At 37.5% G+C, this 27706-nt stretch overlaps 1 protein-coding gene and 1 long non-coding RNA gene across 2 annotated transcripts in view; both read left to right on the top strand.

Annotated features, from left to right (window-relative positions):
* The window catches only part of LOC116252783 (uncharacterized), a 32790-nt gene extending 27356 nt beyond the window's left edge, over window positions 1-5434 (top strand). Inside the window, exon 4 of the long non-coding RNA XR_004172291.2 lies at window positions 4942-5434. This is a non-coding gene — a long non-coding RNA (uncharacterized LOC116252783). The remainder of the gene's footprint in view (window positions 1-4941) is intronic.
* Window positions 5435-11701: 6267 nt separating this feature from the next.
* Window positions 11702-18181, top strand: LOC116246259 (uncharacterized). The gene is made up of 3 exons (XM_031618032.1): window positions 11702-12297; window positions 16686-17060; window positions 17323-18181. Exons 1-3 carry the CDS (start codon window positions 12081-12083, stop codon window positions 18042-18044), a joined length of 1314 nt encoding a protein of 437 aa, XP_031473892.1. The 5' UTR covers window positions 11702-12080; the 3' UTR covers window positions 18045-18181.
* Window positions 18182-27706: the final 9525 nt, after the last annotated feature.

Raw genomic sequence — 27706 nt, 5'->3', positions numbered from 1 at the left:
GCAACTAATTCTAATATAGAAGAGGAAGACAGAAATAGTCCTTTGTTGATAGTGTTTTTCACATAACGGATAATCCGCATTGCCGCTCCCATGTGCACTGAGGAGGGTCTTTGTTGAAATTGGCTTATCACATGCACGACATGAGCAATGTCAGGTCTGGTGATGGAGAGATAAGAGAGAGCGCCAACTATTTGCCGAAAAGGAGTGAGATTCTCCAATATCTCTCCATCATCAATTTTCATTTTTACTCCTAGTGCCTCTGGAGTATCCACAACTTTGTCATCTGAGATACCTGTTCTGTCAACTAATTCACTGGCAAACTTCATTTGAGAAAGAAGATAACCTTGTTTGCTATAAACAACTTCAATTCCAAGAAAATAAGTTAGTCTTCCCAAATCAGTCATCTGAAAGCATTTGTTAAGAAAATGTTTAACCTCTGTAATCCATTTATCATCACTCCCAGTAATAACCATATCATCAACATACAATAATAAAAGAATTACGCCTACGGAGGTGGTTTTTACAAACATGGCAGTGTCAGAGTAGCAAGATTGAAAACCTTGATTAAACATGACACTATTAAACTTATCAAACCAGGCCTTGGGAGCTTGTTTTAAACCATAAAGGGCTTTCTTAAGACGTAACACTTTGTTTTGAGGTAGATCAAAACCAGGGGGAGCACTCATGAAAACTTGTTCCTGCAGTTGACCATTTAAGAAAGCATTTTTAACATCCATTTGAAAAATAGTCCAATGTTTAACAGAAGCAATGACAATAAGAGTTCTAACAGAAGTCATGCGAGCAACAGGAGCAAAGGTTTTTTCATAATCAATCCCATATTCTTGAGCATATCCATTGGCAACAAGTCTGACCTTGTATCTTTCTAAGGTTCCATCACTTCTAGTTTTGATTTTGTAGATTCATCTACAACCAATAGTCTTTTTCCCTGTTGGTAAAGACACAATATCCCAAGTCTTGTTGCTTTCAAGAGCTTTAAGTTCAAGATTCATGGCTTCAATCCAATTGGGATCTTCCTTAGCTTTAAGGTAAGAAGATGGCTCATAAAAAGAATGATGTGCCATAAGACAAGCTCGAAATTTTGGGGAAAAAGACTCATAAAAGATAAATCTTTGAGGAGGTCTAGTGTGCCTTTGAGATCTCCTAAGGAGAGATTGATTAGTTTTCTTGATTTTGGGTATCTCTTCTTCTATAAACTAAGATCTCTTTTGGAGGAATCAAATGAGTAGAATTGTCATTGTTGACTTCTTCAATTGGCACTTCTATAACTTTATCGGGTTCATCATCATCAATATCATCATCATCATCAATATCATTAGTCCAAACAAAAGTATAATCTTCTAGTTTCTTGGGTTCATCTTTGAAACCATCTTCATTTTCTAGAAAGATCATATTTCTTGAAACATAAACTTTATCTTTTTCAATATCATAACATCTATAACCCTTTTGAGTTTCGGAATACCCAATAAAAACATAAGAAATGGCTTTGGAAGAAAGCTTATCATCTTTGTCACTTAACACAAAACATTTGCAACCAAAGACTTTAAGTCTATTGTAATTAGGTTTAACATGGTGAAGTTTCTCAAAAGGAGAAACATGTTTCAAAAGTTTGGTAGGCATTCTATTAATTAAATAGGTTGAAGTCAAAACAGCCTCAGCCCAAAAGTTTTTGGGAACATTTTTAGATAAAAGAAGGGCTCTAGTAGTTTCAATAATGTGCCTATGTTTAGGCTCGGCCACTCCATTTTGTTGTGGAGTGTTAGGACAAGATTTTTGATGAACAATACATTTTTCTTTTAGAAATTATTGAAATTCATTTGACATAAATTCTCCTCCCGAATCACTTCTAAAGACTTTGATATTTGAGCCAAATTGGGTATAGATCATGTTGTAGAAATTTTTAAAGTTTATGAAAATCTCCGATTTGGTTTGAGAAAGTAAACCCAAGTATGCATAGAATAATCATCAATAAAAATCACATAGTACAATAATCCTCCTTTCGACATAATAGGAGCGGGTCTTCATACATCCGAATGCACTAAATCAAAAGATTTTTGGGCAATAAAGTTTCTATTATCAAAAGGTAAGACTTTCATTTTAGCCTTGATACAATCATTACAACAAAAGTTCTTTTGACAAAAATTCTCCATGAAGGGAAGATGAGACATTTTTTCTATATTGGAATGTCCAAGTCTTTGTTGCCAAGTTTGAATGTTACATTCTTTGGAAATATTGCAATATGGTCTTGAAAGATCCAAAAAGTTTATGTAGTAGAGACCTTTTGTTCTAAAACCTTCCCCAATCGTCTTCTTGGATACTTGGTCCTGTATCAAACATTTGGATTGTAAGAAGATTATATCAAAACCAAGGTCGGCTATTTGAGAAACGGACAATAAATTTAAGCTTAATGTAGGAATGTGTCTTACTTGAGGTACTTTTAAAGTTTTGGATCCAAAATCTAGGTCAAGATTTCCAATAAAATCAATTTCAAAAGAAGTTCCATCCGCCGTTTTCACAAAGGAATAAGAATCATTTTTAGTGCATTCGGTGAGAAGGGATCCACAAGGCGTCATATGAAAAGATGCACCCAAATCAATAATTCAAGAATACTTACTTGAAGAAGTAGATGCCACGGTAGCTCCCAAAGTGGAAGGCGTGCCTCCTCCTTTTAGAAACGGTTGAAGAACACTTATGAGTTGATCAAGTTGGAATGAGCTTGCTTCTTTTCTTTCTTCTTGGATTGGAGTCGCAACATTGCTTCTTTTGTCAAAAGTTCTAAGTTTTGGACATCTTGGCTTGGTATGTCATTCTTCTTGACAATGATAGCAAATAACTTTTCTTCTTGCTCCTTCATTGAGGTCTATAAGGTCTCAAATGGGCCCCCGGCCTAGATGTGACAAACACATTGTTGACTTTCTCTTTATCAAGACAAAGACGATTTTCCTTCATTTGAAGCTCCACAATAGCCTCATTCATAGATGGTGTTTTAGAACGATGAAGTAAAGCGGTTTTGACACCATCAAATTCCGGTCTAAGACCTATAATAAACTTGTAAAACTTCTCACGTTGTATTTGCTTTTCTCTAAGAATAAGATCTTGTGTCCAATGTGGTTCAAAAATACTCAATTCATCATACAATTGATCCATTTCAGCCACATAATCTTTAATGGATCTATCTCCTTGTTGAAAATTGTGAATTTTGAGTTGAACATAATGCATATAAGCAACATCTCTCATTGTATGAGTTTTCTTTAGATATTCTCAAGCTTCTAGGGCAGAATTTAATTTAGAGATTTGCCCGCTAGTAGCATTGTCAACACAAGTCAAGATCCAAGTAATAATTTTGTGATGACCAACACTCCATTCTTCCCATTTCTTGTTGTATTCAGCCATTACCTTCTCTTTTTCGGTTGCATCCAATTCCATAGCCCTTCCATCAACAACTTTCGTAAGGACTAGTTGTGGTTCAAGTTTTGTCCAATCAACTAGTCCACAAAGGCTTTTACTACGAATAAAGTGTTCCATAGTTCTAGCCCATTGTATGTAATTTGTTGACGAGAGTTTGGGAAAAGAAAGAGAAAAGACTTTGTCATCCATGGGCACAATCAACAAGGTAGATCCACTTACAAGTTATGAAGAAGATGGCAGCCACGTGAAAAGAAGTCCACGACAAGGATAAAAACTCAACAATAATAGAAACCAGTCACCCTTCCAACAGCCACGAGCTCACCACCAAGGGAGCTAAATTTTGTCAAGAAATCACCAAAAAGAAGCCAGCAAAAACACTCTTCTTCTTGTGTAAGACTGCAGCAAGCAATATCTCGAACACTTGGAGTGCTTGACTGCTCCAATGTATGAATAAAAACTGAACTTTTAATCTTGAATGGCAGCAAGACAAAGAGCCAAAGACGAGGCTCTGATACCATGTAAATCAGGCCCAAGTTAGGCAAATACTTCAAGAATATCACTATTGAATCTCTCACTAACTCAACAAGGCAATACACAAGAATCCTCTAACAAGAGGATAAGGAAAATATATTGATATTCAGCCAAACAAGGCAAAATACTACAAGATGTAGCTTAACAAGCCATTACCTAAAAGGGGACAACAGTCCCTTATTTATAATACAAGGGAAGAAGAGAGGAGGAGGGGAAATGGTTGTTGGGCCATTTCCAACGGCTAGAATTCTAGTCGTTGGAGAGAGGCCCAACAGCTAGTTCTCCTCTTAAATAATAATAAAGGTGTAAAAAGAAATAGAAAAATACATTAAAGAAAAAGGAAAATTACAAGTATGACCTAGGTACCTTAAAATATACACATATCTACATATGTAAGACATATATTAGCACACTAATTTATATATATATATATATAGGAAAACATACATTCTAACACCCCCAACCAAGGTAGAAGGGCAAAGCACTGCATGAGGAGACCATCAAACTATCAGATCAGTCTCTTAAAAGAAGTCTTGATGAGTCAAAAACTTAAATTTAGTGTTTTAAGCATAAGACACTTGGTCAGTCTAAGTACGTTGAATGCTTAAGCAATTGCTCTTGCCAGCCGGATCAGACTCCGACATTTGAGGGAGCCAAGCACCTCATGCCTTTTGTGATTCAAATAGTTTTCAAGCTTCAGTAATTGGCTGCATGTATCCACTTTCTGTTGGTAAATTCTTGTATAATATCTATTGCTAGTTTTTACGTCAGTTACTATGGTCTTAAAACAAGTTGGCATTTTTAAAAGATTAAGCGCTACATTTTAAATGAAGAGTTATGAGTCGCCTTGAGTTAATTAGCTTTAATGTAGGCTCTTCTTTTGTCCGCGTAATGTAAACTCTTCTTTTAGTTTGTCCAATATATGTAATGTTTCCAATATACAGTTGCGTTGTTGTAGTAACTAACCAGGCATTGTTCCTTCAGTTCATGGAAGGAAGATTAAAGGGGAGCTTCTTAAACAGTTATGTTCGGCGGAGGCAAGTAACCATTCTTTTATGAGAAAATTAAAGAATGTGAAAGTTATGCTCCCAACCTGGAAAAGTTCTAAGTATAAGGGAGAGATCAAGATGGTGAACTTTAGATTGAGAAGTGTTCCACCTAACTTGAAGAAAGCTGCCATTATCGTCAACAAAGAGTTGGGGGTCAACAATGCCTAGGGCAATATCCCAACTCCAAAGAGTGTTGACAAACGTCACTTGGGGAGCACCCTATTGATGTCAAGTATATACTTATTTTAGAATGTACAGATTTGCGCAATTTTTTTGTCTCGTATTGTATTTCTTTTCTTTGTAAAGAAAAAGTTTATTTTGAAAAGAGAAGTGTTGTTGTTCACAGCTCTGTGTCACATTGGGCTTTGAGGAACGAGCGAGTAAAGTAGGGGTGATGTCATTCTCCTATTGGACATGGAAAATTGACATAAACAACGATAATTTTTGTTACTGGTGAAAAAACAATAGTTCATTTTTTTGCCCTTGCTGCTTGTAGAAAATGTAATTATCGGTTTTTTATGGTGTGCCAGATCTCATTGCAATGTGCCTCAACCCAGAAGTTTAATTCACTCCAAAGAGTGCACACAAATGTCAATTGCTTTGGTTTTTTTTTTTCTTTCTTTCACTTGTGTTACAGTTTAAATATAACATAAACAAACACCAGACAAACAGAACATACAGAACTTATCATGGAAGACACAAACATCGGGCAGAATGGACAGACCAAACAAAATGTAAATAAACACTAGACAGAACGGAGAGAACAGATAGAACAGACGTATGTGAAACAAACGTCGGACAAAAAGAACATAATGTTCTGTTCTTAAAATCATCAAACGGTGGACAAATGACATCATTGTCCATGAGAACAGGACAGCAGTGTGATAGACGGGACGTCCTATCTGTCATGTCCCAATGGACAGCAATCAAACGACCTCTGAGATATTTTAGAATCTATTTGATTACAACTCAATGTTTTTTTACTTAGATTAGCAAGAAATCTACTAACAACTCCAATTGCATGTGCTATGTTAGGTCGACCACAACCATTGCATTCATCAAATCTTCCCATTGCAAAAGCATATGTAGTTCTCATCATTTCATTTTTTTCCCTTTTTCATTTGAAGGGTGTTGTTTTGAGCTTAATTTGAAATCATTTGCATGGCTTTGTATGTTTTATTTAAAACCGTTTTGCAATTTTTCAATATATTCCTCTTTGGATAATCAATGTTTATTCCTTTCTCTATATCAGGAGATATGCATTCCTAAGAGTTGCTTGTTGGGGCACTCTAGTCTTTCATATCAAAAGACTTACTTAAATGGTGCTTTAATTTCTTAATCCAGTTTATATTTTTTGTCAATAATAAACATATCATCAACCTAAAGACAAAGAATAATAAAATTGTCATTGGAATGTTTTTTGATGTACAAACAATGGTTTGTCAATGATTTAAAGTAGTCATGCTCCACCATGAATGTGAGTTGAGTATTATATACCATTGTCTTGGTATGTTTCAACCCATATAAACTCTTATTATTGCAAACGATATGTTCTTTGCCTTAACTTTGAAGCCTTCTAGTTGTTTCATGTAGATCTCTTCAGTTAAGTCACCATAAAAAAAGAAAAAAACAAAACTAACTTCATATATATTTGCTCAACTTCTGGATTCAAACTTGCAGCATAACCTAGCACAACCCAAATTGATGACACTTTTACCATTGGTGAGAAACTTTCATTAAAGTCAATTCATTCCTTTTGTTTGAAGCTTTGCACAACCAACTTTGGTTTGTAGTGCTTGTGCCTCTTCTACACCCACTTATGCTTCAAAATTGCCTTTAGGCATTTCCACCAAGTCATAAGTATGTTCTTATGCACAGAATTCATTTCCTCTTACATTGACTTTGTCAACTCATTTTTGTGAACATCTTTTGAACTTCATTAAAATTTTTTGGTTCATCACTATTGATAACCATAATATGCTCGAAAGAATTGCACCTTGTAGATAAATTGAAAACTCTTGAACTTCTTCTCACAACTTGCACAACCAGCCTATCAAGTAATACATGTTCCCCATCAACTTGATGATAATTAAAACTTCATTATCACCATTATCATATCCATGAGAATCTTCATCAAGTTCAACATTTTCACCTTGTTTTTGTCGAATGACACCACCATATGTCATAAGTAATTGGTGTACCCTTCAATCCTCTCTCCAACAACCTTTTGTTGGGCTCTTTGTTCAAAGTCTTCAATTGTTTTATCTTCTTAAAAAAAAACATATTGACTTCTAAAAGTCTTTCTAATGTGAGGATTCCACAGCTTATAGCCAAAGTCTTCATCCACATAACCCAAGAAAATATACAATAATGTTTTGTCATCCAACTTCAATTTCAATTCTTTGGGGTGCATAAAGAATTGCAATCAAGTACTTTTAAATGCTTGTAAGTTTTTACCTCTCTAAAGTTGTGAAAATTTTTCTTGTAATGAAGCCGATGGTGACAAATTAATCAAGTAACACACGGTTTTCATGACTTCACCCAAAATGTCTTATGCAATCTTGACATGGATAATATGCACCTATATTATCTTCTCTATGATCTAATTTATATATTCAGCAACACCATTTTCTTGTAGAGTCCTTAAGAGGCATCTTATCATGTGAAATTACATGGTTTGCACAATAACTTTCAAAACTATTTGATGTATATTCACCACATTTGCTTGTTTCTAAGCATCCTAACTTCAAATTATTTTTCTTTTCAACTAACACATGAAACTTCATAAAAACATCAAAAGCATCAGTCTTATTTTTTGACACATGAAACTCCATGTTTGGGATGAGTTCCTTCTTTGACAAGACTTTCATCCCCTTCTCACTCATGTCTCCAAGCCTCTTGTGCAAAAGTTGGATAGAGAGTTGTTTATAAATGCATTAATTTCCCCTCGAGTGGAGATCCCTTTATATGATACAAAGTGCAACATTTGTCACATTTTGCAACTATAAGAGGGGATTTTTTAAATATAATAGTATATCATTCATCATCATACTTGCCCATAGAGATAAAATTCATACACCAATCTAAAACATAATGTACATCCTTTAGCATAAGTTTTATTTTCACGCTAGTTTCCACACAAACATCACCAATACATACAATATTTATGAACCTTGATTTTTCATGTGAACAACATCATAACTTCCTAGCTTGCAAGAGGTAAACAACTCTATACGGTGTGACATGATAAGATGCACCTAAATTAACAATTAGATCGAGATCGACATTTCCCACTTGGAGACAGTCATCTTTCTCTTCTACTATAATAACAGTATCTTGGCTTGTCAAAGATGTTGAAACTTCTTCTTTTTTATTTTGGCTTTCCTTCTTTGATGTCACTTTTAAACTTTTGACCATACTTCTTGAAGTGTATGATACCACAACAATTGTGACAATACTTTATTTATAAATTTTAACCTAGACTTGGAATCGTTTCTTTCATGTGGCTCTCTACAAAAATTTCTTGCAAGTTCTTCATTTGACAATATTTATGGACTAGGAGGATTTGCATTTTTTCTTCTAAGTTCTTTATTCATCAAACTACTAGTAACATGACTCATGGTTAACACATCATTGGGAGCCAAATTACTTAAGGAAACCACCAAACTCTCATAACTTTTTGGTAAAGAAAAAGGCTGCAAAATGGCTTGCAACTCATGACTCAATAACATTTTCATTGATGCCAACATTTTGCATCTCATTCAAATGCTTCGCCACCGAAGAACCTTACTCAAATTTCATATTCACTAGTTGATGAATGATAAAAACTTTGTTGACCATCATCTTTCTTTCTTCTATAATGATTTTGCCATAGTCTCCATTTATATATGGTGGAATATCACATTATCTAACCATTGTCTAATAATCACAATAGCTTTCTTAACTTGCTTTTTCTAATTTTCATCATTAACATTTGTGGGTTTGTCTCCTTCAATGGACTCTCATGCAAGTCTTTGATACAGTTGAGGTCGTCCATTTTAGCTTTCCATACTTGCCAATTTCTTCCATTAACCATCGTTTGTGTCATGTTTTCCATCTTAAACCACAAGAACAACAAGCATAATTAAGGCAAAAACTGCTTTGATACTAGTTGGGGAGAAACCCAAATGTACGGAAGACTTCCCCTCTTTGTGAATTTCTTATGAAATTTAACAAACATTTGACATGCATATATATATAACTCTTAAGAAAGCAAATCTTAAGCATCAACCACCTCAATCAATGTGAATATAATAAGATCAAAATAACAAACCATAAAAGAGATCAAACCAAGGAAAGAACACACTGATTTATGTGGACACCCTTTTTCAAATAAGAGACAAAAACTGTGGGATCACCACAAGAAACCCACTATGTGAAAACAGATGCAATAAATTTTTTCAAGCCTTCAAACTTGAGTAATCACTACTATCTTTTTCAAGAGCCCTTCCTTTGTTCTTTTGATGGTCAGAAACAAAAGCTCTCTTTTACACATCCACACGCATGTAGAGGAACACCCCAAAAACAAAAGCTCTCACCATTTCAAAGAAACAATGACATACAAGGGTTCAAATTTACAACACAAAAATATGGACAAGTATAGGCCTCTTTGTCATACCCCATACTAGACTCTCTATAATTAAGAGAACTAAAGAGAAATTGATCATCCCAAAAGACAATAGATTCAAATCTAACTTGATTTAGAAAACCTAGTTCTGATGTCATTCAAGCACAACCTAAACAATGTTGTAGAAATAAAATGATGTTTTGGCCTTTGAAATGACATTTAAATGTGCGCCTTAAATACAACCTAAGGTTCGGTGCCCTTGTATGCCTTTTCAATTAAATCACCCACCCATTCGTAGTAGAAGTGGATGGATGAGATCTGAACTTGGAAGCAAGTTGAGTGAACTAAACAAAAAATGTTAAAATTTGGTTCATCAAGTTTTTTGGTATTGCTCAAACTCATGTTTGTTATGAGGTGAGTGAGTCATTTGAGAATGGAAAGTTTGTTCTAGTTTGCATATGTTAAACTAAACAAGACATGTTCAAATATAGTTCACTAATTTTTCCAGCATAGTTCATACTACGCTCAAGTTCATCATGAGGTGAGTTCAAGCCATTTTTGAAACTCTTGTTTGATCTTCATATGTAAAAATAAACAAGACATTCAAAGTTATTGCAGGCGAATGAGACCAGAATCCTACCACTTGAGTGAGAGCCGAATTCCTCCATTTCCCCCTACCCTTAGGCTCCAAAGCTGCATTGGTAGGAATGTTCAACGAATTGAGGGCTCGACTCGAACTTACTCAATTAAGCTTGACTTGTAAGTTAAATGAGTTGAGTTCGAGCTTAACTGATAACTCAAGTTTGTAAACCGGCCGAGCTAGAATTGGATGAATTCGACTCTATTAAACTATATAATATATTAGACTCTTTCAACACTAATACTTATTTTTGTAATTTCAAAAACTTAAAATGACTTAAATAAAAATGTCAAAATTTTAAGCATAAAATATATATTAAGGGACATGAGCTTAAATCAGTTGAGCTCGAGCTCAGACTCGGTCAAGCGACTTGAGCTCGAGGTCACCTCATAAAGCTCGAGTCGAGCTTGAGCCGAGCCATATGTGAGTCGAGTCGAGTTCGAGCTGGCCGAACTCGAGCTCGGCTCGCTCGTTGTACATTTCTATGCATAAGTGCCTTAACGATACACCTAAACTATATGTCAACTAGTGAGTCTCTTCCCAATTGATATAAAAAAATTGAGTTTGAGCTTGGTGATGCATGCACGTTTACAAATAACACACACACACACACACACATACATATATATATATATATATATATATATATATATATATGTGTGTGTGTGTGTGTGTGTGTGTGTGTGTGTGTTTTCAATGCTGTAGTGCGCTGGAAGTTACTGGATGATTAAAATGTCACTAAATAACAGCCATGAAATTGGTAGTTGCCATATTTTATGATGCAACGAAGGTCTACAGTGGCTTTAGTAACAGCGATCTATGGTCTTTCCAACAATGAATTTTTAATTGACATACAACAGCATTGGCCTTTTTATATATGTATATATAGACACACATATGCACACACACAAGCACAAACATGCACGAACATATACACCAAAGAATACGCACGTGCTATATATATATATATGTCAACCAACTTATTAACAACTCAATTACTAACAGGCCTATTCAAATTGGCTTGTTAAACTGAATTGAGTTGGAAGCAGGACAACTATAAGCTGCAATTGTTCAAATATATACGGTTCAAAAAACAAGGCATTTGGTTCAATTTAATGATATCCTAACAGTTTATGTAACAAATTGAAACTTCAGAAGCTTGCTATTTCAAAAAGTGAAAAAAATGAAGTTTAAAACTCATGATATTTTCAAAAAGCACGACTGAGAACATAATCTGTAAAAGGGTAAAACTATACTGAATTCATCAACACCACGTTAACTCATTATAGTCATCCTCCTATAATTGATTACGTAAACAAATATATCTCAATGCAAGTAATCACGTTCTTTTTTAACAATGACAAAAATTTGAATAAATTTTAAAATTTTAATATGCAAAATTTATTTTTTTTAAAACATCTCCGCCCCTGGTAGCACAGATATTCACGAGAGAACTCCGTCCCCCGGAAGTTCTGCAGAGATATTTCATTGGGGATTTTTTGAAGAGCAATCGGGGTCAATGGAAGACGGCGTCTGCTTCCTCCCACACGTATCATTATCTGCCTCTATGCATGCATACAGCCAGAGTAGGATGCGTGCCGTCTTTCCCTTCTGTGACGTCGCCGTCGGTACCCCTATTCCTTCTTTCGTCTACCATTTGCCGCCTCCTCTTCGTTAAGCACCTATTCATAGCTGCAGAAGAGGCTGCTTCATCACCTCCTCCGCATTTCTCCATGTAAATTTTGCTATCGAAACTTTTCTATCTTCTGCTGAAGCCTCTGCAGTTGTTTCCTTGTTGTTCTTCCTCTCTTTGTTGGTCGTCCGGGTAATGGAAATGGGGTGTTTGAATCGCCTGATGATGGTGGGCGAGAGCATTTACGGTGGTCCCTCTCTGCACTCTCTGAGACGTCGTGTTGTGGTGCGGCACGACCAGAGGAGCCGGAGGACGTGGAGAAGGAGGAGGAGATGGGAGACTCTTCAACTGCCCGCGAATCGTTCGAGATTTTGCGCCTCCAGTTCGAGATCCTCATCTTCTAAGTTTCAAGGTGAAGCAAGAGTCAAATGTTGAAACTGCCTTCTTTCTTCCTTCTTTTACCTTTAATTACTTGTCATGGCCGGAAAGATTTCGCTGCTTCTGATGTTTTTGTTGTTCTGTTTTATGATTTGGGATCCATTTCCGGGGCATTCCACGAATTGATTTTGCATAACCAAGTATCAGGGACGCATCTCTTGATACATTGTGGAATTAGATTTTGCTTACATGTAATTGGTGTCATGGTTGAGAATGACACGAACTGGAGACAGCCATCCTCACTAAGGATTTTTTTTTTTTTTCACTTGAGATATCGCTTCTCTATTTATTTTTGGTAGATTAGCTTGGTCATCTTCGTTTTTTTCACTTGCAGGAAGAAAATTAAGCAACAACGTACCTGGCATTTGAGTAATATTTATCTTAATCTATTTTTTGCACAAGATTTTGATTTAAAGAGAGGGTTTCTATTTTTAAGTCATGTGGAGCATCAAATTGTCGCACATATCGCTCTTGATTTTTTATTAAGAAGGTTTTTGGCTGATATGAATGTGAAGTTTGTTTTGTTTTGGAATTCAAACGCTTAAAAACTACAAAAGAATAATAAAAAAATTATGAAAATTTGAGATTTCTACTATTTCCTCACAGAAACATTGACCAAATCTGAAATAGTTATTCATCTTAAAATAAGAACGTCACAAAATTCAAAGTGTGTAAAAGTTTTTTTTGAAGGTAAGAAAAGTGGAAGAAGGACGATAAAAGCACAACATTTTCACTTTGGCATATTTTTTTTTCGATGGATCATGTTTTTATCAACATTTTTCAAATTTTTCTTTATTTTCTTCTCTTTGTTTTCATTTTTTTAATGGCAGTGTTTGTGAGAATGCTTCAAATAGGTGGTGCACTTTCATCGTAAAATTTGTGACATACACCCACTGAAGGAAGCTAGATACTTTAATAATTGAGCTTTTACATCCAGCTTACCTTGTTTGTGGACTTCTTAGCCATAATCTAGACCACAATTGATGCGGGTACAAAAAAGGTAGTTAATGGTTGGGCAAAATAGTAAATCACTGCTCAAATTTTAAAAGTTAACAAATAGATGTTCAACTTTTTTGAGAGAAATTCTCAGAGAGCCCCCTTCTTCACGAAATATTAGTTTTTATCGTAAAATGGCAAAAACATTCCTTGTGAAGAACTATTCTTATATTGGGTAATGAAAGACGTTATTGTCTTTAAGAAGGGTTTTATGAAAAAATATAATGTTTTGGATTGCATTTGCATGACACCCTCAAAAAGCAACTTTTATGAAAATCAGCTTTTGTGACAACTTGGTTTTCTGTCTAGTTTTACAGATGTGGTTGGCTTGTTTGGATGACAACAAAAAAACAGTGAACTGGGTTTTTCATAAACTCAATTTCAACTATCACCCAAAGATGCCTTAAATGCCATTTTAAGGGCAAAAGAATGTTTTGTCTCCAAAATGGCATTTAAAGGTGTCACATAAGCGTCATTCATTGAAAACTGGGTTTTTCACAAACCCAGTTTTGATCATCATCCAAACACACCTTAAATGCCATTTTGGAGGCAAAACATCTCAAAATGGTGTTTTGCAGTCAAAACAGAATTTTAAAAAAGTTACTCAAACACACTTTAATGGGCAGATCTTTGAAAATTTTTCTCAGAAGTTGAGCACCTGTTTTAACTTATTAAGTTGATTGTGATTTCTTATATGTCCAAACATTAAGCAGCTTGCTGTAATTTTTTGATTTCGTTTTCATGTTGACTTTTTAAAATTAGCTTGGTGGTTTCTCTAGGGTTCGTGTCGCAGCTACCTTTATGCACTCTATTTGATGGAATATGACCATGGTTGTGTATATCTGATGGTAAGTAATGTGTTCATCTTGGTTCTTGATTTTTTTCTAATATCTTGACTACTATATCTTTCTGTAGTTTCTTGAGGGAAAAATAAGTACCTTTCAAATGAAAAATAGCACAAAAAGGAGTCTTTGAGAGCTTGACTTTGTTGGCTTAAAGCAGGGTGTAAAATTGCAAAGCATTAAAAGTCTAAAATGAAATTGATGAGTAAGGTGCTAGTACAACCATGAAATTGGATTTCTAGACAGTGGTGAAGCCAAAAGTTTACGTTAGGATGGTTAATTATGATATAAACCCCCACACACACGCCACTGAAAATCGAGTAAATGGAGGTAATTGGTGCCTAAATGGACTATATAAGAAAAAGAGGAAAGGGCTTCTAAAAAAGTCAACAGTCGGAAATTCTAAAGTATCAAAGTCTCTTTCAGTGAACTGAAGGAAGAGAGATGAAACATATATATATATATATATATATATATATATATATATATATATATATATATATATATATATATATATATATATATATATATATGTTTCAGCTCTCTCTATATATATATAAGAGAGAGAGAGAGAGAGGAAAAACGTGTAGTTACCAGACCCTTATATTATAGATTTTGATGAGAATTATGTAGGTTATCGGTTCGAAAGAGATCAAATCATGGGGATTAAGTTGCAAATATAGAAGCCAAACTGTTTTTTCAAGAGTCCCAAATGCCCTTCAAATGAGGAGAGAGAAAGTGAAAAAGAGAGAGAAACAAATGAGTTTCCTTAAGCAAAACCCCTTGTCTTCTTTGGGGGGTTAGACTCTTGAAAGAATAGTTTGGTTTCATTATTTGCAACTTAATCTCCACCATCTGACCTCTTTGAAATCAACGGCCCAAATAATTCCTAACAGATCTGATATTGATATATGAGAGTCTGATAACTACTTGTTTTTGTATACATATATTTATACGTAATGTCTCTCTCTCTCTCTCTCTCTCTCCCTCTAGAGGAGAACTGTGTACATGAGTAACATACAAGTTCAAGGTGGACTGGTGGAGATAGATTTTTGAGTAGTCTTCACTCTTCAATCTTCGTTGTTCTTTTCTTCTATTCAGTTTGGGCAGTCCTCTTTTCGAGATCCCTGGGTTCAGGGTGAGGAGTGAGGACAATGCTGAAATCAGGAAGAACACATGCCTTCTTTGCCTAGTTTCAGGGGAGAACTGCGTACATGAGTAACATACAAGTTCAAGGGGGAGACAGATTTTTGAGTAGTCTTCACTCTTCAATTCATTGTTCTTTTCTTCTTCTATTCACTTTGGGCAGTCCTCTATTAGAGATCCCTGGGTTCAGTTTGAGGACAATGCTGAAATCAGGAGGAACACATGCCTTCTTTGCCTAGTTTCCTCCATTGGGAAGGACAGGTTGCCCTTGAGCACCATGTGGCTGCACCCTGTTTCTTCAGAAGATATATGTAAACTAGTCCACTTACTCATTGTTTGCAAGTTTCAAGCCAAGTGCATGGAACTGGTCCCGCATCTATGTTGAGACCTTTTTGTCAGAAAGCAGGATCCTAATTTCCTGTTGTCACTAATGTTAAAACAAAAATAACATGCCAGAGGTTGCAACAAAATTTTGGGAAAGGAAAAGTTCAATTGTGTTTAGTCTTCAGTAGTTCAATTCATGTCTCTGACAATGCAAAACAAGTAGCAATGACTTGCAAACTGGAGTCTCACCTCGGGTCATTCTATGTGAAAACTGTCTGTATGTATCTACTGCTATAAGACAAGATGTTATGCCTTGAAGGTCTTGTATCTGGATGGCCTTTATTGGTATAGGATCTGCTTTGCTTAGCAGGGTGAATCCTAACAGCATTTGGTGAAAAACTTCCCGCTTGAGGATTGGTTCCCAAGTAAGGACATCTTCATTTTCATTCAAGTGCACCTTCACAGCTTGTCCTTGATGTTATTCCATATAGGTAGTTCCTGGTGCCTGAGGGGTGAGGAATCTGCCTACTAGCATGTCAGTTGCTAGTGTTATCAGCTGGCTTGCCCACCACTACATTTTGAGAACTGGCCAGACTAAGTTTCTCTAGATACAGCCCTTTCAAAGGTTGAGTTTTGCTAATAGTCCTTCCAAAACTTGAACAAGGCCCTTGACTTGTCTGGAGGGTGAAAAAGCTGAAACAATAGCATTCCTGGACAAACAAGCTTTTCCTTTACCTTTTGATACCCCTCATCTTCTTATTATGACTTGTGACATTGGCTTTTCTATGCTTTTGTATGTAAAGCTCTAATGTTAGGGGTTTTGGTTCTTAAGATGTTCTTCTGTTGTATTATTTCCTTTCTTTTTCCAAAGTTCACATATAATTGCAGTATTTGCTTGCATAGGTGAGGCTTGTGCACCTAAACATAAATAAATTTTTGCTTATACGTTATAAGTTTTAGTTTCTGTTTATTGAAATTTTTATGCTTTTGTATAGTGAAGTTTTTTCAGCACGAATATGTTTGTGGAACTAACAGGAGCAGCACGCTTGTTCAGATTTTGGAGGTTTTGCACAGCCTTTGTTTCTGTTGCCAGCAGAAGAAGCGAATATTTGTCCTTGTTCATCAGCAGAGTCACCTTCTAAAGTTGGACTTGATGAATCACATTCGCTATATTCAGTTCAACTACATACAAGTTCTTATCTAAACTCAGGTCTTGATGTCTCTGCTTCTCTACTAATTTGCCTGATTGGTGAAAATGGAGATTCGATATTACAGAGAATACTGTCAATGCCATCAGTCAATTCTAACCGGTTGGAGGAGATGGATACTGCTGATCGAGTTTGCTTTCAAAGGGGTTCTGTGGATCACCTGACATTTCGAGGGCCTCAACTAAGTAAACTTCAAGCACTCTGGGTCGGAGTGGACTCAGGTTGGTCTGTTCATCTCTGGGAACTGTTCACCTTGCTTATGTGTATGTGTTGTGTATTTGGGATTGTATCAGGTTAGTCTCATAATCAATGCAAATATGTCTGTATGAGTTGCACGTAAAGGTTGGTCTGTTAATGTCTGAAAATTGTTCACCTTGCTTATGTGTATGTGTGTTTGTGTACTAGGGATTGCGTCACGTTTGTTTGTGTAATTGCACGTGTATGCTTGCTGTGGCTGACTATGGTAATTACATTTTTCACCAGGTAGTTGGAGATTCCGAGGTGTAAGTTTGGCAGTCACTTCCCCTAAAGAATCTCAATCAAGCTCTGAAGAGGAGAGCTCAAACTTGTGTGGTGGAATACGGTATGAGTTTGGAGATATGGATATCTTTCTTGGAGAGACTGAGGAGATGACCATGGTTGAATTGAGGCCATGCCACATATCTGAGCTATCCTCTGTCAATCCATTTGATTTATCAAGCATTCATCTACCAATATCATCAGCTCTACCAGAAAGTAAAATATCCTTGGAGGATGGCCTGAGGGAGTATAGGGATTTAAAGCTTTCAATGCTGCTTTATGATTTGGTGCTTGTCTTGGGAGGTACATATATCATGTTTACACTACCAACAGGTGACCGAACCGCATCCAACTTTCTGATAGGTGGTGGCTGTGGATTCCTTTATCTCTTTCTGCTTCAGAGAACTGTTGATAGGATATGTGCATCTTCTTCAGTCATGAATGGCAATTCTCCCTTTGGCTTGGAGAGCCTTTGGCGCATGCTCTTAAAAGCCAAGGAACCCCTGCCAGTTCTAGCTGTGGGCTTGGTCTCTACATTCCTAGCATTGAAGTATTTCTTAGTAAATAACTCCATGCTCTTGACACCCCAGGAACTCTTTGCATTGGCCTCTGGGTTTTTTATATGTAAACTGGCTGTAGTCTTAGCAGCATTCAGACCAATATCTAGTTCAAGCAAGGCTAAGTAATACACATCTCTGTACATATTTGTTTTTCAAGCCTGAGTGAAGGAACCTTTACCTCGAGGGAGACTGGAGTCTCTCTCAAGGAATTCTTGTAAACCAAGCAGACCAATGGATTTTGGCTTATGATTTTTTTACTGGTACCCTTGGCTGTATCCCTGAGGCCAGATGGCAGCCACCCCAAGGGTGAAGTTGGCACCTTTAGCTTTTCAAACTATTTGGTGCGACACTTAATAGTGGAGCTAAACCAGCTATTAATGGTCTTGTTTATGATGCTGTGAGCGGCGCCAGCATATAACATAAAAGAAGATAACATGAAAGAAATCCGAAATGACCATCAAAGTCCTTCTAGTTACTTCATTTCTTTTCTCTAGAAGTCCTTATTTTAGCATTTTGTCATGGAATTTCTTGTGTTATAACCTCTTTATGAAGTCTTGCTATTATAAACATTGTCACAAAAAACGTGTACATGTATTATATTGGGAAGAATTTCTTGGGTATAATAGGGCAAAGTTGTATATCTCAGGAATATCTTGGTAAATTTTTAAAAATTTAAAACATTTGATAAATCTTGAAAATTATAAAAAATAAAAATTAATAAAAATACGAAAGAATGCGTATTATATGCCTGTTTTTTTTTTTGGCGTTTTTTTAAACAAAAAACGTGTTTTTTCACGTTTTATACTACGACTGAGTTGTTTTTCACATATTTAGTGCTAAGCTAGATTTGTTAAGTATATCTGCAGAAAAAGTACTTGATATCTTGCTTTACTTCTTGAATTGACATCCCTCCTAGTCCAATGATTGTGTTCATCTTTCACCATGTTATATGTTTTTTTGGTTTAGAAAAATTGGTGTTTTGACTGTTCTGTGATTTTTCTTCACATTAGGTAGGCTTGTTTTCGCTTAAATTCGTTGTTATTTTCTGGCATTCGGATTTTTCATTATACTGTCATATCTCAAGTTGCTGAGACCGGTCATCAATGTGCTTACTGTGCAATGGTTTTTTTACTGTTGATCTTTTATTTGTTCCTCCGGAATATTTTGCTGTCAACAGTGAAGTAAGTGGCATTTTCTTACTAAGAAAGGTAAAACGTTCCTTTCGGCTCTAAAATAGTTACTTTTCCAGAGCATCTGCAGTTCTGAGAAATATTCTCACCTGAAGTGGTTAATATCAGAGCCATCAAAGCTGCTAAAGCTTGTGGGATCGTGACATGCTGTTCCTGCGGTAGGCAAGGGATGACAGTTATTCTTCGAGAGAGAACTAGCAAACTCCATTCCTTGATTTATTTGCCCCATCAAAGGTTGTTCCTAGTGGTTGCCCATTTACGCAATTGAAGATGACAAGAAAAAATTTGACCTACCCTTCAGTTGCAGTGGATCATCGATAAGCATGCTCAGTTTTTATGAGAATGAAAAGGGAATGAGTTATAAGTGTGGTAATTCTGGGTGAACAGGAAAAATATTTATTTCATTCTACAGATCAGATAGGAACTGAAGCCCTCACCTTTTTAGGGTATTAAGATTTGGTGCCTCAAAGTTGCATACCAGCCCTTGCCTTGTTTGTTGTGCCAACTCTAATTAAATACACAGTAGCTGTCTTCCTACGCTCGTCAGGAGGGAAAAAGAGATCCGAGCTCCACTTTGAGGAGCTCTCGACATCAGAAGTATCCCTAACAAATTGCAAGGGGTTCGTGATATTGGGAAAATGCCATTAGCCCAAAGAGGCATTTAAAAGTGGAGCAGCGTGGACTAATGGAATCATAATTTAGTTGGTACCTGCATAGGACCAGCGTCTATGTATTTTACAAATTTTAGAGGGCCTCATAATATTTTCAATCAATTTAAAGATCTTCCTCAAAAAAGTCAATGGATTTTTACATTTTTTCCAATGACAATATTACCCTTGAAAAAATGATAAACGCCAAAAAAAAAGTAAAAGGTAATGTGCCCCAGTTGGAACGAAGCTGATCATTGGAACAGCGGGTCGACTTTGCAATAATTTTCCTGAACGTGATGAACTTGGTGAACTGGTGGTGCAATAGTGAAAAAGAAATACCAGACCCGAACCCTTGTAGGAGCAGCAGTAAAACTCCTTCGTTGCATCTCTCCAACCCTAGGGTGGTACACCTTACTTTCGCTTGAACAAGGAGGAACCGAACTGCTTGACTGACAATGACCGTGGCTCATTCTTATTGTGCCAACCCCTTTGAGTCTATGTGGTGCATATTTATGGCCCTGCCCAGTTCTGCAAAGGAGGCAGATCTACGATGAGGGCGCATTTTGTACATTTTGCTGTTTATATTGAACTTAAGTTTCTGACCCAACTTTCAATGCATTTGGCTGTTTAGATCCGTCCTGTTTGCTTCTCTGTTCAGTGTTCACGTTCACCTCCTTTTTAGTGTGAATAAATCGGTTGACCTCTCCCATTCGTTGAAATCTAGTTAGTACCACCTAGAGTACATAGGCTATATTTTGCTGGGCATGAGATTGAAACAGTACATGGCAGGAGCAATGGTCCTCATTTTGGAAGCCAATTCAAAAGATTGGCTGTAGTTTTGTTGTTCTAGCAAAGGAAATTGAAAAACAAAGAGGCATGCAGAAATGCATCAGATAATCTTCATGGGATTGCCATAGTTTAAAAATATAATGACGAATGTTGACATGAAAATTCAGCAGAATTTAATAAGGGACAATATATAATAGTTTATTTTGAGTCTAAGATCTACCAGCCTGAAAGTAGACACTTGCCTAGACAAACCAATTGTAAGGTTTGGTTGACCTGGATCGGAATCTTTTTCTGGTTCATAATGGAATATCACTGAAGTTGCCTAGATCCAAACTTGCTTCTGTTTGTTTCATTGAACTCTTGGAATCGGACAGTAAAAAAGATCCAAAGTGCATGGTTCTGACTCCATAAATTTTATAATTGCAGTGGTAGAGGCTGGAGCTCTCTCTCTCTCTCTCTCTCTCTCTAGCTAGCCAGCTGGGATTATATGGATCTCTTACCAGTTTGTTGCCAAGAAATGCAATGAGTGTTGAATTTAATTTATGTCCTGCAAAATTATTCAAATGAGTATTTATGTTTTAATTAGTAGTAATTTTTATTCAATCACACAGAATTCACAACAGGAAAACAAGGCTATACCGTGGATAACTTGCACCAGTATTACCCGGGCTATAGCCAAAATTTTTCACCTTTGAGACCACCGGTACTGCTTCTGTTGTTAAGCCTTTCGCACGGTGAACATGTGCTGGCCGGTAGGGCTGCACACTAGCCGAATCGAGCCCGAGCTTGACCAGCTCGAGCTCAACTCGGCTCAAAAAACTCGACATTGAGCTCGGCTCGAACTCGAGTCAAGCTCCTTATAGCAAAGCTCAAACTCGACTACACAAAATTGAGCTCGAACTTGACTCGTTTAACTCATTTAGGTGTTAACTCGTGCAAGCATTAACGTGTTTAACTCGTGTAACTTGTGGTTTTTTTTTAAACCCTAAAAGTTAAAACCAGTGAATCGGTTTTGGAAGTATTATATAATCATTTGCGAGTCGAGTCGAGTACAAACAAGTCGAGTTCCTGAAACTTGAACTCGACTTGTTTATCATTCAAGTATCTTTGTAAGTTCGAACTCAACTCATTTGTAAACGAGTCGAACACGAACCGAGTTTTTTCGAGTAAGAGGGACTCGACTTGTTGTGCAGCTCTATAATGGTCGGTACAGTCACTATACCGGTGATTAAATCACCGGTATAGATGGCTATAGCCGTGACGAAATAGCCTTCAATATTTAAAAAAAAAACAGTACATAAAACACGGTAGAATCCTTTTAGATACAACTCATGTACATCCAATAACACAACAAGTAGATAAACATTAACATTAAATACATTATGCATCACCTTTTTAGGGATCCCATACGCATTCTTTGTTGCTAGAAGCTAACTAGCATCAAGCATCAGCTATTACAAAAATAACCCTGACACTTGGGGATGAAAAAAATGACCAACTAACTGCAAGCTTCAGCTTCTCCAGGGCAACAAGTCCCACTTTCTAACTCTCTCTCTTGGTAACCCAAACCTGAACAAAACAACACCAACCAATTAGTATCAACATTCACCATTTTCAACTAGAACAGGATTATCAGAAAACAGTATTAAACATGAAAACATGGAAGACAATTTGATGGTCTGATGAGTTCCACAGGTTAACAACCACTGCATGGACATTTGAGAATGACCTTAGCACTATGCATCTAAAAGGAACCAACATCAATGTCCGTAGGCCTGCCACTACCAAATAGCTCCATAATAAACGTACAAACCTAATGATGTACATAGCTGTCTGTGTCTCTTCCTGCCAAAGGTCACGAATGCCAGCCATCTATAGAAATCTTTGTGATATCAGATACTTTCTGCGGATCTGTAAGTACAAGTAGTTTTGCTTTCAAATGTTTAAGAGCCCTGATCTTGTTAGCAAAATGACTCCTTTCATCTACATATAAGACATGTAACATGAAAGCCAATCAATTATAGCAGCTCTTCAAGAATTCAATGAACTGCTGCATCCACTAATATTTATTATGCATGTTGCATCCAACAAACCTTATGGCTTGGGTGATTAAAGACTGACCAAATTTTAAAAAGCGTGCAATCCCAAAAGCTCAAGTGCCACGTTTTCTGGAAGCTCTCTGATAAGCCAGCTCCATTGCCGATCTCATCAAAATAGAAAGGTACAAAAGAAGTGGAAATAACAGCAAAAGATGAATCTAATCCACTTTGTCACATGAACACTTCTAAACCCATTGAAGCATGGGATGCACACTTCTGAAAACATGAATTGGGATTGACTCTCTCTCTCTCCCTCTCTCTTTGTAGATGTACCTACATATAGATAACATAAAGCTGCAACAAAGTATCTATTTTTCACAACTTGGTCATATAATGTTCTATAATCAATACATAAAATCGTAAAACACATGCAACTCTGCTTGCGTAGCCTAACTATAAAAAACTTCATAATGAATGTCTCAAAGTAGCATATGACTTGTGTAAGAGTGTGATAGCTACCAAGCAGCTATCAGCCTCCCTCTATGTTATAGTTCTGTCTTAAAGACACAGGTAACATGAAGCCCAGCTTCGATAGTAATCTCATTTATTTCTTAGGGTTTAAATTCCCCTTAAGAGCTACATATACGTATCTGTGCAAGTGGGTGGGTTTATTGCATGACCTAACTAATGACCCGACCCCTGAACTGCCTGTGAGTGTTGCACATAAACAAAACTAACACAAAACAAAAAACATAAAGACATGAACAAGGCATTGTCAGGTCTGCACCTAACGGTATCTGCCCCTTTGGAAACACTTTGTGTTCAAGGTGTGAAACTTGGAAAGCGCCTGGCAATCTCCTCCACAGGTTCCCAGGTTGTAGCATGTCTTCCTGGCGACTTCATTCAATTAGTTATTTAGTGATGTAGGGAACCATTGTTGTTACTATTCTTGTGGATGCCCGTCTGAAGGGTTCAGGTGTGGTCTGGTCCTCAACAATCGAAGGAGAGGCTACTGCATCCAGATTGGGTGGATGGGAGCAAACCTTCAGTTTTGAGACTTGGAAGACAGGATGAATGTTACTTCCTTCATGGAGCTGCAGTTCATAGACTAAAGTTTCAATCTTCATAATAATCTTATAAGGTCTGATGTAGCGAGGGGCCAGCTTATTGTATCCTTTGGGTAGGCGAAACCCTACACCGTGAGTGGGTCTCTGCAAGTATACCTAATCCCCTTCTTCAAAGTGTGGCTCGTGATATCTGCGGTCGTATTGGAGGACCACTTGATTGCAAGCTGCTGCTAGGTGCTCCTTTAAGTCGTTAAGGACTGCATCACAACACCTAAGTCGAGTATCAACTTCTTGTTCCCTAGCAGTCCCTGGTTGGTAGCAACGAATGTCAGGAGGGGGCCTGCCAAAGACAATTTCAAAAGGGATGGTTCTGGTGGATGAATGCCAGCTGGTATTGTAAGAAGACTCTGCCAATGATAAGTAATCTACCCACAATCGGGGTTTCTGACCTACAAAACATCACAAGTATGTTTCAAGACAAAGCTTTACGACCTCTGTTTGCCCATAGTCTGTGAGTGATGGGTGGTGCTCATATGCAATGTTATGCCCTGCATGCGAAAATACTCCTTCCAAAAGTTGCTGAAGAAAATGGTGTCCCTCTTACTAGTTATTGTCTGTGGCATTCCATGAAGTTTTCCCACGTTTTCTTGGAAAGCAGTCGCCAGTCTTGGAGGTATAAGGATGAGACAGGGCTACAAAATGGGCGTATTTTGAGAGGCAGTTTACCACAACAATTTGACTAATTTGCCTCTAGACGAGGTTAGTTATTATGCAAAATCCATAGGGATATCATCCCATATGAGCTCAGGTGTGGGAAGGAGCTGTAGCAGTCTAGCTAGCCTCATAGTTTTGTATTTGTTCTTTTGGCAGACATTGCAGGTTAGCACGAAATTCCTGACAGATTGCTTCATCCCTAGCCAATAGAAAGTTTGGTGCATCCTTCTATAAGTGGCCTCCACTCCTTCATGCCTAGCAACTCTATCATTGTGATAGTGCTCCAAGAGCACTTGAGGTAAGGATGCTTTTGCTGGTACATAAATGCGTACTCTATGATACAAATATGGGGATTTCTATTTGTAGTCGTATACCTTGAGACGATTGGCTGCTAACTGGTCTTTAGTTGTTGAACTGAAACAACTTTGATGTGCTCGTAGGATATGATCGTATAGTTGAACCTGCATTTGAGACAGAGTTAGCAGGTTGGGCATCGGTGGTGGTACTGACCTAGAGAGGCTGTCGGCTGCAGCATTTTCTTTTTCCTTACAGAAGTGTACATCAAAGTCGAAGCCTATTAACTTGAGAAGCCATTTCTGCAGTGTCGGTATCAGGCACTGGTTATTGTAGGCAATAATTGAGCCTTTGATGGTCAGTTAGCACCACGAATTGCTATCCCAAGAGGTAATGCTTCCACTTGAGGACGGCAAGGACAACGGCAATCAACTCCCTTCCATAGGCTGGCCTGCTGAAGGTGATGCCCATGGCTTTATTGAAATAGGCTATTGAGTGGCTGTTTTCACTCAAGATAGCACCCATGCCTGGTTTGACATATTCGATTCCACAATGAATGGTTGTTAGAAGTTGGGTAATTGTAATATAGGCGCAGTGGTGACAGCCTGTTTAAACTATTGGAACGCTTGATATGCCTTCTCAGTCCACGCAAATTTTCATTTATTTGTCATCTTAGTAAGGAGTGCAGCTATTGTGCCATATCCGTGGACAAACTAATATCCCGTGAAGCCCAAGAATGCACACAGTTCTCTCACTGATTTGGGTGTTCTGCATTCCTTTACGGCCTCAATTTTTTCTCCTTCCATGCTAACTCTACCCTGACTGATTACGTGGCCTAGGTATGAGATCTGCCTCATTCTGAATGAGCATTTAGAGATCTTAATGTGAAGCTAAACATTTAGAGGTCTTAATGTGAAGCTGGTTCTGATGTAAAACATTGAGCACAGTTCATAAGTGTTGTATGTGGTTTGCCTTGTCCCTGCTATAAGCTATAAACGAGGATATCATCGAAAAACACTCAAACAAAGTGTCACATATGAGGACAAAACGGGTCGTTCATCAGTGATTGAAAGGTGATTGGAAACTCATAGTGTCTATCGTGAGTATAAACGACAGTTTTGGGGTTGCCCTCTACTGCTACCCTGATTTGAAGGTAATCGGAGCGCAAATCTAGTTTAGAAAAGAGAAATGCTCCCCCCAGTCCATCCAGCAGTTCCTCCATTCCTCCACCACAGGGATGGGATACCAGTCCTTAATGGTGATAGCATTCAAAGCACAGTCATCAATACAAAACTGCCAGATATTGTCCTTCTTCTTGGCCAATAGGGCAGGGGATGCAACAGGGCTCCTACTTGATTGAATGACCTCTTATTCCAGCATCTCTTCCTTCTGCGTTCAACTGTAGCAGTAAGGCCTAGATTTCACCGGTTCCTCCCTTGTTGTAATCCTATGTGATGATCATGTCGCCAGGAGTTGGCCATCCAGGGCTGGGATACAGGGGTCTGTCCACTGTGGTCGGGGTTCACTGGTCTCATGTTTGAAAAGTAGCAGAAAAGTAGCTACAGGTCCTTTGAGTAGACGCATGGCTGATTTTTCTTGGCCTAGGAGCTGCCGTTAGTGTTCATCTCTCCTCTCATAGCCCGTGGAACCCTTCATGCCAACAAAATCCCAAACCACTTTTCCAATGTTGGGCAACCATTGGATGCCCAAGACCAAGTTGGCTCCTACCTTCCCCAACTACCACATTGAAAATGGGCTGCGTCTCCACACTGCACCCAAAGCACAGGCGGATTTCTCACAAATGAAGTTGTGTGTTGATCCAATGTCGATCAACACACTTACCTTTCTACCACGCAGTCACCCTTCAATCCTCAAAAATTGGGGAACCTCATCCCCTGCAAGCGCATGCAGGGAGATCTCTAGTGGTGCCTCTTTTGCATGGGCTGTGGTATCTTCGGCAGTGGGAGATTCTTCTTCTTCGTTAGGAGGAGGAATTATGCCTTAGTGCCCATGGGCGATGGCAATGAAAGCAGATGCCCTGACGCTACTTTTCCCTTGTTTGCTTGGACGTTAGATGTCTCACAACCTATCGAGGTAGGTTGCTCTTCTTGGTCCTACTCGCTGCATAAGGAAGAGTTCCTGCTTTCATCTGACATCGCTGAACGATTTTGGCATTAGACCAGTTCTTGCTGGTGATGTGCAGTCGTCGGTATTTTTCCTCTACCGTGCGAGCTGTTTCGAAGCATGCTGACAATTCTGGTGATTACGATATAGCAATGTGAAAAAGTACATAATATATATATATATATATATATAATTGAAACCAGCTGTCCACCTTTGTGATCATATGGCTATTTTTTTATTTTATGACGCTAAAAGCTATGGCAATAGATATCTTCTGTTGCTAAAAACCATGATTAAGTAGTTGGCCAGTGCAAATGCTTATTTTGTGACCATTTTTAGTGACATTAAACAAAAAATAACCATCTAGCCACAAACGTAGCCACTGATTTCAATTTCTCTATAAATAGTGTTATTGGATTCCTTCGGCCATCAGTCTATCTGGGTATCTTTTATAGAGCTGCATGTGTGAGTAGTCAACCAGCTGCTACATGTTACTGGATGGTCAAATATTTGAAAATTGGCACTGAAAACTTAACGAAATGGAAGCATTAGAAACATTTTATGTTATACTGACAATTATGGTGATTTTAACAACAGTTTATGGTGCATTTCGCCACAATTTTTAAGTGCTTAACTATCCTACAACATTCAACAGCCGATATATATATATATATATATATATAAAGAGAGAGAGAGAGAGAGAGAGAAATTCTATATATATATATCGGCTGTCCTTTCCGAAATGCATTGCCTTGACCTCAGATCATACACATTTTGGTCTTCAATTCTCTTTCCCACAAGCATGATAAATAACCAAAATTTCTCCAAGAAATAAAGGAGTATATGACATTTGTAAAATTTTAATTTGCACTAACTAATCTTATTTCCGTGGAGAAATTCCAAATTAGATGGGCCACCAAA

The sequence above is a fragment of the Nymphaea colorata genome, chromosome 1 (assembly GCF_008831285.2).
Source record: "Nymphaea colorata isolate Beijing-Zhang1983 chromosome 1, ASM883128v2, whole genome shotgun sequence".
NCBI lineage: Eukaryota > Viridiplantae > Streptophyta > Magnoliopsida > Nymphaeales > Nymphaeaceae > Nymphaea > Nymphaea colorata.
The sequence above is the reverse complement of the archived record's forward strand: the minus strand, read 5'-3'. Positions and strand labels throughout refer to the sequence as shown.

Excerpts from the sequence above, each read along its gene's own strand:
- LOC116246259 (XM_031618032.1), top strand. The coding sequence starts at position 12,081 with ATGGAAATGGGGTGTTTGAATCGCCTGATGATGGTGGGCGAGAGCATT. Across the intron at positions 12,298-16,685 it reads CTCATCTTCTAAGTTTCAAG|ATTTTGGAGGTTTTGCACAG; the intron begins GTGAAGCAAGAG and ends ACGCTTGTTCAG. Across the intron at positions 17,061-17,322 it reads CTGGGTCGGAGTGGACTCAG|GTAGTTGGAGATTCCGAGGT; the intron begins GTTGGTCTGTTC and ends ATTTTTCACCAG.